Raw genomic sequence first — 10008 nt, forward strand, 5'->3', positions numbered from 1 at the left:
AATAAAAAATAAAAAAAAAATAAATAAATAATTGAGTGTAAAAAAGAATAATAAATAAACAAAATAAATGAGAAAAATTGGAAAAGCTTAAATGTAAAAACATATAATTTTTTAAGTTATATATATAAATATTATTATTAATTTATTTTGATATTCAGGAGTTATATATAATATAATTGTGATTATTATTTTCCCTTGGAAAAATAAAAAAAAATAAAGATGATTTTTTTTTCGTAATTGTTATTAACTCATTGGATAACGCATATTTGTTTAAAATTCGCTTGCATTATTTTGTATTTTATATTTTTATATCCTTATATATATTTATTTTCTTTCTTTTGGCATATACATATGTACGTATCAATGTGTGCATATGCGTGTATGTCTGTTTGTATTTATACTAAGGGACTGTATTTTTGAAAACGCTATCATATATTTATAATAAAATAAAAGCCTTCTTTATATTAAAGAAGATCTTTATTTTTGATGTTTTTATTTTTTATATAAACAAATGGGTAAAAGCCGTAATAAATTTAAAAAAAATATTCATAATAATGTTGACAATAAACAATTAAATGACAGGCCTTCATTAAAAGTACTATTAAAAAATTATAAGAAATATACATATATTCTTTATTGCGATATAGATATTAATTATATTTACTAGCTATTTTGAATAAAATGGCTATTTGTGTTTATTTTACAATATATTGGCTAGCTTTATATTAAAGCAACAATATTGCTATAAAAAAACAAGTTCACAATTATACATAATCTTTATCAACCTTTTTTCCCTTTTGTATTATAGTGGCGTCTAATTAATAAAGAAGCTAATTTCTTTGACAAAGCTTTTGAAGAAAACCTAATGAATGTATGTAAATAAAAATATATAATATACTATAATTAATCAAGCATGTTATAAATTATTGCATGATAATCCTTACCCTCTTATATCTTAAATATGTTATATTTATTACCATTTCTTTTCGTTCTTTATTTTTTGAACAGTTTCAAAAAATGACCTTGAGTAATGATGATAATTTGTCACTAACAGGAGATACTATAGAAGATCAAATTACACGAACTTTTAAAAAGATTAAAAAAAAACGAAGAAAAAAAAAGGTAAGAAAATGTTTACACTATTTTCATTGAACATGGATTTTATTCAATGGTGTGCACACAAAAATGTGTGTATATATGGATATATCCTTTTTAATATTTTCAAATAAAAGAAGTTTCATTCTGTTGTATTTGCAAAAAATATCACCTTTAAAAAGGCAAGCATATGCTTGTCCATTTGTTCCCCTTAAGTAAGTTCATTTATTTATTTTATTTTTTTATTTTTTTTGTTTTAGATAAAAAGTCAAATGAGAAAGAGGAACTTTCATAAACCGAAAAGAAAGAAGTTTAAACGATTGAGCAAGCTTCAATAATATATATACATACACATAATATATTTTTGTTTATATACATGTGTATATATGCATATGTATAATTATTTTTTTTATTCGCTTCGTATATGTTATGTCTCTTGTTGGCTTATTCATAATTATGATTTTTTAATATTATTTATACTGTCATTTGAGATCAAAACACGTTATTATTAAATTAAAATGATTTTTTTTTCAAAGTGTTTTCATGAGATACCCATATTTTTACTTCGAAAACATTTAATATATATAATATACAAAAAAAAATGGAAAGATGTTTCAAAAAATAGTAAAACAGTATGTTTTACATATATTCGCACTAGCGTATTTAAATAAACAAATAAGTACAAATAAAACTGAATGTGCAATTAAAAATAAAGGAAAAATTGCACATAAAATTAAAATGAGAATATACGAATATATATTTATTTTTTTTTAAAACTTCGATCAATATATTTGTTAAAACAAGATTCGAACTTTTATACCAAGTTCATCGAACAAGTTTAATAAAATTTTCAAACTATCTTTTCCACTAGGATATCTAATACATAATTTTGCATTACTTTTTCGTTTATTTGAAAAAATATCAAATTCAGGTTCATAATTAACTATATAGGATCCACTTTGTTTGACAGTTGCTTTTATTTCATCATCTGTTAGTGAGTCTTTTATATTTTGTAAATGCATGTATGTAACTTGCATATTCGTATAATTTGTATTATTATAATTATCAGTGTCATTATTATTGATTGGATTTATAAAAGATTGTAAGTGTAGTTGAAATGATGCTTTCGAACCTTTACCTAAAGCTTCTTGAAGTTTTTTTCGACAATCATATCCATCATTATGGAAATATGATTTTCTATGGAAATTCGTTTTACCAGAGTATTTAAGATAATCGGAATGTTTGGTTGATTCTCCTGAATATTTTTTACTATTAATTGGACAGTACATCCAATTTGAATTCATTGTCGTTGGCATTATTTTTTCACATGGAGTCGTTTGATTGATATTTGGTGTCGTTCTACCAAATAAATCACTATAAAGTGGATATTTCTTTCTGTTTTCATCTTGTTCTGTATTTTTTTTATCATTTGGTTTGTTCTCATTATATATATCAGGTATTATCGTATTTGTACTTCTATAATGTCCATTTTTTGTATTATTTTTATTATCATCACAATCATAATCAAATATATGACTTGAATTCATGTTATTTCTTCTTTCTTCGATTGATATATTTGCATTATGTTTGTTATAATTATTTATATAATTATAATTAGCTGGATATAACTTTTCTAATTTTACATCATTTTTACTATACTCTTTTGATAATTTAAATGGGTATACATCAGGTAATGGGTCTGTATTTTTGTTTGAAAGTTTATTCATATCAAGTTTTATTTTGTTTGCTTCTAAAACAGTTATATTATCATTTCCGGATAAACTATTATAATGTATTTCCTTTGGTGTCAAATTTTTATATTTAGGAATAAATTCACTCGTTTGATTTTTATGTTTGGATATACTATTATTTTCGTCACCACTTTTGCAATCCATATAATCAAATATTTTTGTATGTCCCATTGTTTTTTCTCTATTCATACACAAATTTTTGTATATATAATTTTTTTTTAAATAATCATTATTTAAACGTTTATCATCACGAAGGTTATACATTTCAGACGCATCACTTGGCCTTTTTTCTCCATCCGATGTCGCACTTGTTTCATTTTTTTCTTCTGCATATATTTTATTATTATTGTTCAATTTGTAATTACCTAGATTATTTTCATCATAATTTTGGTTTTGGCTATTTTTTTGGGGACTATAAGAATAATTAGTGCCATGATATGAGTCTCCAGAAAGAACTACACTGTTTTCATATCTATAATCCTTATTATTATCATTACGATTTATGTAAGCTTTTCCCTTTTGATATAAATTACTATTGCTTGTGCCACTAATATTATAACTAGTGTCTTTATGGGTCGCACCGCTGTTATTACAACTATTTTTATCGTCATAATTTGAATATCCTGAAAAAATATTATTACTAGTTTCATTGAGCATTTTATTTTTGTTATCGCCATAACTTAGGTAATTATTTGGTTTTGCATTATAGTCAGTAAAAAAACTTTTTTTTTTATTATATTTTGTTCTTTCTTTATATGAATCATCACTATTATGAGAACTAACTACTATATTGTAATTACATTTTTGGGAGCATGATTCATCAGTACTATTTTTATTAGATATTGATCCATTTGTTGAATTATCTGAAATAAATAATTTTGAAGAATGTCTATTGTTTTTTATATTTGTAATACTATTATTATGGTAACTATTATCATATACTATACTATTTTTATCATTAGGAGGTCCCATATTATTAGGCACATTCTCATTTTTATATCCATTTCCTACACTCTCTTTATTATTATTATTCACATTGGAGTCTGGTATATCATCGGAAGTAGATGATTTATTACCATTTTGGTTTATCATGTTAAAATTGATGGATGATTAATGTATTTATTTAAGTGTCGGGTGTGTGTGTTGAGATTTATGTATATTTACTTCCCCAGTTTGACTTGTACGTAACGATGTTCTAATTCTGAAAAAGTAAAAGCTATTAAAAAAACGATGTACACATGTAATATATAAAATTTTAATTCTTAATACTTTTTATATTATATAATTTGAAAATAGAAAAATTATAATTTTTTTTTATTTTGGCATTGCTCATTCTCCCAACTGTCTTAATTAAACTGCATTTGTTACAAAAAGTTATTCAATGAAAATTTGGAGAATTGTGTTTAATTACTAATTATATGGTGTGTTTGCATTATATATATTTTTATTTTATAATTTTTTGTTTAATGTTTTTTATTAATTGTTTAGTTTATTATCCTTTCTATTTGCTCACGATTTAATTATTATTATTATTTTTTTTTTATTACAAAGACATCGCAAATTCAAAAGAATTAATATAACAACTTTCGTAGTTGGAAAAAAAGTATATTATATATATAACATAAATAATGTAGAAAATTACATTTTTTTGGATATCTGCAAAAATTTCCTGGTATAAATTTATAGACGTGAATGTGGTGAGGAATAAATTATAAATATAAAAAAAATTATTAAAGTTGTATACATAAAAAAATATAAATAATTTTTATTTTAAATTGTTTTATTAAAATTTATCCTTTTTAAATGTTAAACTAACATATACAATTTACTAATGCCTTTTTTCAATTTCCTACGACTTTATTTCCATTATATTATATGTGTAGTAACACAATCACACACACATATATATATGCACTTCCTAGAAATAAAGCATTTTCCATCTTGTAGAAATTAATATAATGGTAAAAGGAAATAATAAAACCCCAAAAAAGAAGAATTGTTTTATAATTTAAATTAATAATATCTTATACAATTGCTTTTCACAACTAAAAAAAAAAATATAAATTATTATGGAAAATTGTATAAAAAAAATTAATAAAATAAACGAAATGGAATAAACGAAAAATTATAGAACAAGGTGATTTTCCATAAAAAATATAAAGACAAATTTATATTTTTATTAGTTGTTGTATAATATATATAGTACCCAAATATACTTTCAATAATCATTCTCTTGCATTGCCCTTAACATGTAGCAACGTAAAGGCAAAATTTAAAGAGTATATAAAAATATCCATTATTCGCCCTTAACTTATTTATGTAAATATTTTTTTATTCATTTGTTGGTAAATTATTATTTTTATTTATTTATTTTTCTTTTAATTTACTAAAATATTTAATGATATAATTATTTTTATATATTTTGCATATTTATAATGATCGAAGTTTCAAATTTATATATCAAATAGGTATAATTTTTAGTTTATTATACAATTGTTATTTTGAATACCCCAAATCATGCGCTAATATATTTTTTCTATCCTTTCTTTATCCCTATTTTCTTCATATCTTAAAAAGGGAAATATAATATATAAACATTTGCGAATATACTTAATCAGTAGCCATATGAAAACTTGATTATACGTCCTATTTTAAAAACAATGGATAAAAATTTTGTAAATGATGACGACGAACAATTAATAAAAACATTGTTGCAAAACACCCCAGCAGTAATATATTTATGAAATATCACGAAATAAACAAATGACTGTTTATATAAGAAATGAAAAGATATATATGTATGTATGACATTCGATAATTTTACGTATCCTTTATTATTATATATTTTTTTCTACGATATAGTTTGGTGAAGATTTAATTGATTTTTATTTGGCTCATAATGGATGTAAAGTTACTGAAAAATCATGCTTTAGACTAATTTCGCTATTTTTGCATAAATCCATGGAAAATGTAAAACAAAAAATATATAAATTATAACCACAATAAGATATTTTGTCTTTATATTGAAAATTTACAAAACAAAAAAATAAATGATATAATTTTTGTTAACTCTCTTACAGATCATCAACAACTCGATGAGTGTAGACTCCAATGAAATGAGGAATGATAGTGATAAAGAAAACAAGCATACTAAAAAAGTAAATCCATCATATATATAATAATACATATTTACAATGTTATATCCCCAAATTTTATAATACATATTTATATACATGTTTTTTTCTTTTTACCCATTATAAAAGGAATTAGATTATGATAAATTAATTAAAGAGATTAAAAAATTTAATGATAATTCGAATAAGGATGAAAATGCAAAAAACCTAAGTGTCTTTTTCGAATAACCTCAATTGCAACCCTTAAAATGGTTGCATTTTATTTTTTTCGTTTTTTTTTAATTTCGCTATTTATGCATACATGCTTAGCATCATATGCTTACCATTTATGTTATATAATTTTTAATTTTTAAAATTTAAATCATTAAAACAGTATAGTCTTTCTTTTTATAAATAATTTATATGTTTAAAAAAAATACATTACAAACAAAAAAGTTTTAATAAATTTGCAAATATATATATGGGCATAATATTGCTATATATATAGCACCAAAAAATTTATCACATATTTAGTATTTCGTTTTCCTTTTCCTTCCAGTGTACTTACTATCTCTTTTAACTTCCAAATTCTACAAAAAAAAAAGATGAATGCATTGATAAAGCTAATGAAATAAAGAATAAATCTACGATTAAATAAGATACACACATGTAGTGGTAAAAATAATATGCTCAATTATAAATATAGTTTCAATTTGCATACTTTCTTTCTCCTCTGTTCCTTTTTCTTCAATATCCATTCCTTATTTTTCTTAATAATCTTCTTTGTTTTTTTATTACTTCTACAAAATAATTATATAAATATATATTTATATTTAGACCATGAAGTAATGAGCATATAACGTTTCACTCTTATTCAATAATAACGACTAACAATTAGATAATGCTACATTTATGTACATGATGATTATGTTTATTCAATATGTTTGTGTTTTACCTTCTTCTTTCCTGCGTAATCATGTCCTCTTCTTCGTTTTCCACTGGCTCATTCATATTTGTGATAGTAGCTGAACCCGCCCATAAACACAAATAATATCTGCAAAATAAATGTAATGGGAAATTATGTAAATTTTAATATATATAAAATTTTGAATAAATAGAATAATAAGTTACAATCGAAAACTAAGATATGTTTATTTGTGCATTTTGATCATTTGTTTACTTTTTGGATTTTGCTGAATTTGGAAAATCAACAACAACACCACCACCAAAACCTGATTTTATGGCGGCATTTGTTAGGGTCTCAATTTGCTGAGGAGAGTCAGGATAAAATTGGAACACCTACAAATAAATTTATTCAATTAAAAAAATATATGTAAATATATTTATAAAATACTGAAATTGTGATATATTAATGTATAAAATATTTTTATTTCTGATTATATATTACTGCTCTGGCTCCTCGTTTTAAACAATAATATAGCCATTTGAAAAATGTGTTAAGTCTTAAGGTTGGGCTTTCTGATTTTCTATCCCAATTACATAACCATTGCAAGGCAGATATACTGTAAAATTAAATTAATAAATGATTTTAAATAATTATATAATTACTAAAATTGGTTCACATAATAATGATAAAATAAGTATAGAGCATAGTATAAAATGTTAATATCATATTTTAATCAATTTATTTTATTGAGTGTTTTGAGATTAATGATTATTAACTATGGCTACCTGACGACTCCATCGAAAATGGAAGGTTGAAATCTCATCACTAATTCGTTATCAAAAAGGGAAGAAAAAAATATATATAATAATAATAATAGGAATTATTCACGGGCGAATATATAATCCCATAAAATAAAATAATGAGTATTGTAAAATGTTTTATATGCATATATAAGGCTTATTACTTTTCCCCATGTCTGCTAAAATCATATCTCCTCCTTCGGTGGCCTCATTTTGCACTCCGGCCTCTAAAGAAACAATTAAAACAGTATAAATGTGATTGATGCTTGTATTTGTTTTACTTATGAATATATGTAACTTAATATATTTATTAATATAATTCGAGTGTGGTATTCAATATAACATACTTAACATATGGATACTAATATCTATTCCTATCCAAAAATGATCATATTCGTTCAAGGTCATTCCACTTATTCCAGACCCACACCCAATATCCAGTAGTAAACATGGAGTCTAAAAAAATTGTTTACAAAAAAATAATTATATAAGAAATTAAATAATTTTCGTCTTATATTTAAAATAATTAATTTGGATTGATATTGAAAAAATTAATTGTACTTACGTCTGGTAGTAAAAGTAATTCGATTGCTCTTTCAGTCATTTGAGATTGAATATCTCTTATTCGGGAATTTCGGACATATTTTTTTGCTTCATCTTCGTTATAAAACTATAAAAAAATAGAATTGCAGAATAAATAATAGTATTCCTATTTGGTATAGACATATATTATCATATTTTATTAACATATAAGTAAAATATTCTATTTTTTGCGTTTTTAATATTAGTTACAAATTCTGGGGGAGAACTATACTCGGGCCTAACCATTTTCTTCTATATCCTTAACATTGGAATTTTTATCAATTTATTTATTAATTAAATATTTACTTTTGTTTCATATCGAAGTATAAACAATGCTTTGTTTGACAGGCAACTCAGTGCGAATTTTAATGTATATTAACAAGGATATATGGAAAAATACATAATGTTTATATATTATGGACTTGTATATATTTTTATGTTATACTTATTTTTATTTTTTTTTATTATGTTTACTTTTATATTTTATTCTGTTTTTTTCTCTATCTTATTCATAATCTATATAATAAAGCAGTATATTTTTGAGCTTCCACAATTATATATATATATTTTTTTTTTTACCTTTTCAATTAAAAAGATGAAAAAAAACATATGCATATATGCATATTTTTATTATGAAAAATTTGCTAATTTGAAGATAATAAAAATTGTAAAAAATTAAAAATAATAAATATTATAATATGATAAAAAGTTGTAAATAAAATATTTCATATTTATGTAACATTTTTTGTAGAACTGTTATATGCTGCTGTTTTTTGATGGCACTTATTTTTTTTAATGCATTGTGTTGCTATTGTTTTCGTAAAATTGAAATTTAAAAAGTTGTAAAACAATTTTTTTCAATATTTTACATTTAAACAATATTTACAAATTTTTACTTTATTTTTAACCATGTAAATTTATTAATTTTTTTTATTAATCGAAAAAATTGCAATTTTGTAAATTGTTTTTTAGGAAAATTCTCATTCATTATTCTTTTATTTAACAATTTCATTATTATTTCTTTGACCTTTTCTTTGGTTTATTTTATGTTGACCAGAAGAACTACACTCAGAACTAATAGCGTATTATTAAATGGGAATAACAAAAGACGGTTTATAAATAAAATTTTATATTCTTTTATTTTGCTATAATTTTTTTTTTAATATTTGGAAATAATATGATAATAAAAGGAAATTTATATTTAGGTGTTGGTACATTTCAGTTTCTTTAGGTTCTTTGGAATTGTGTTTATTTATGTTGACAATAGGCATTATGTATTCATATAAAGACATAATACAAAAGGCAACATTTTTAAAGTTATAAATAGTTTAAGGAAGTTGTCTTTTTATATATCTTATTGAAACGAAAACATAAGGATTCACTATTAATGTGTTAAAGTAATAAATAGGGCATATTCTTTTTTAATAAATATTTCATTGCTTTAATAATATTATATCCTTATTTTCTCCACACACGTATTAGTATAAAATTATGTGGCTTTCATATATTTGGATAAGGGTTAATATAGATAGTATACATTTTGTAAACAGAAAACATATGTTACGTCTTTTTTTGTAAGAAAATATACACATATTCCTTTTTAATTTAAAAATATTATAAATTGTTTTATTATAAAGAAATCATTACATGCATATACATTATAGAAACATACTTTTTATGAAAATGGACACCCTTCTTTGGGCATATTTGCTTCCTATGGTTTCTTTACATTCATATATATTTTCATTAGGTATATAATT

At 22.5% G+C, this 10008-nt stretch overlaps 4 protein-coding genes across 4 annotated transcripts; 2 read left to right on the forward strand and 2 right to left on the reverse strand.

Moving 5' to 3' along the window:
• Nucleotides 1-511: 511 nt before the first annotated feature.
• Nucleotides 512-1433, forward strand: PCHAS_1237200 (conserved Plasmodium protein, unknown function; the record flags this gene model as incomplete). Its single annotated transcript, XM_016798990.1, has 4 exons — nucleotides 512-595; nucleotides 809-871; nucleotides 1009-1122; nucleotides 1356-1433. 4 exons carry the CDS (start codon nucleotides 512-514, stop codon nucleotides 1431-1433), a joined length of 339 nt encoding a protein of 112 aa, XP_016654341.1.
• A 456-nt stretch (nucleotides 1434-1889) lies between these two features.
• Nucleotides 1890-3938, reverse strand: PCHAS_1237300 (conserved Plasmodium protein, unknown function; the record flags this gene model as incomplete). Its single annotated transcript, XM_734356.2, has 1 exon — nucleotides 1890-3938. The coding sequence occupies one exon, from the start codon at nucleotides 3936-3938 to the stop codon at nucleotides 1890-1892; it is 2049 nt and encodes a 682-aa protein (XP_739449.2).
• Nucleotides 3939-5506: 1568 nt separating this feature from the next.
• Nucleotides 5507-6208, forward strand: PCHAS_1237400 (transcription initiation factor TFIID subunit 10, putative; the record flags this gene model as incomplete). The annotated part of the gene is made up of 4 exons (XM_016798991.1): nucleotides 5507-5575; nucleotides 5709-5816; nucleotides 5927-6004; nucleotides 6110-6208. The coding sequence occupies 4 exons, from the start codon at nucleotides 5507-5509 to the stop codon at nucleotides 6206-6208; spliced, it is 354 nt and encodes a 117-aa protein (XP_016654342.1).
• Nucleotides 6209-6489: 281 nt separating this feature from the next.
• Nucleotides 6490-8494, reverse strand: PCHAS_1237500 (18S rRNA (guanine-N(7))-methyltransferase, putative; the record flags this gene model as incomplete). Its single annotated transcript, XM_016798992.1, has 10 exons — nucleotides 6490-6549; nucleotides 6681-6759; nucleotides 6915-7013; nucleotides 7140-7258; nucleotides 7368-7482; nucleotides 7652-7691; nucleotides 7831-7893; nucleotides 8014-8122; nucleotides 8232-8336; nucleotides 8459-8494. The coding sequence occupies 10 exons, from the start codon at nucleotides 8492-8494 to the stop codon at nucleotides 6490-6492; spliced, it is 825 nt and encodes a 274-aa protein (XP_016654343.1).
• Between the last annotated feature and the right edge of the window lie 1514 nt (nucleotides 8495-10008).

The sequence above is a fragment of the Plasmodium chabaudi genome (genome assembly GCF_900002335.3).
Source record: "Plasmodium chabaudi chabaudi strain AS genome assembly, chromosome: 12".
Classification (NCBI taxonomy): Eukaryota; Apicomplexa; class Aconoidasida; order Haemosporida; family Plasmodiidae; genus Plasmodium; species Plasmodium chabaudi.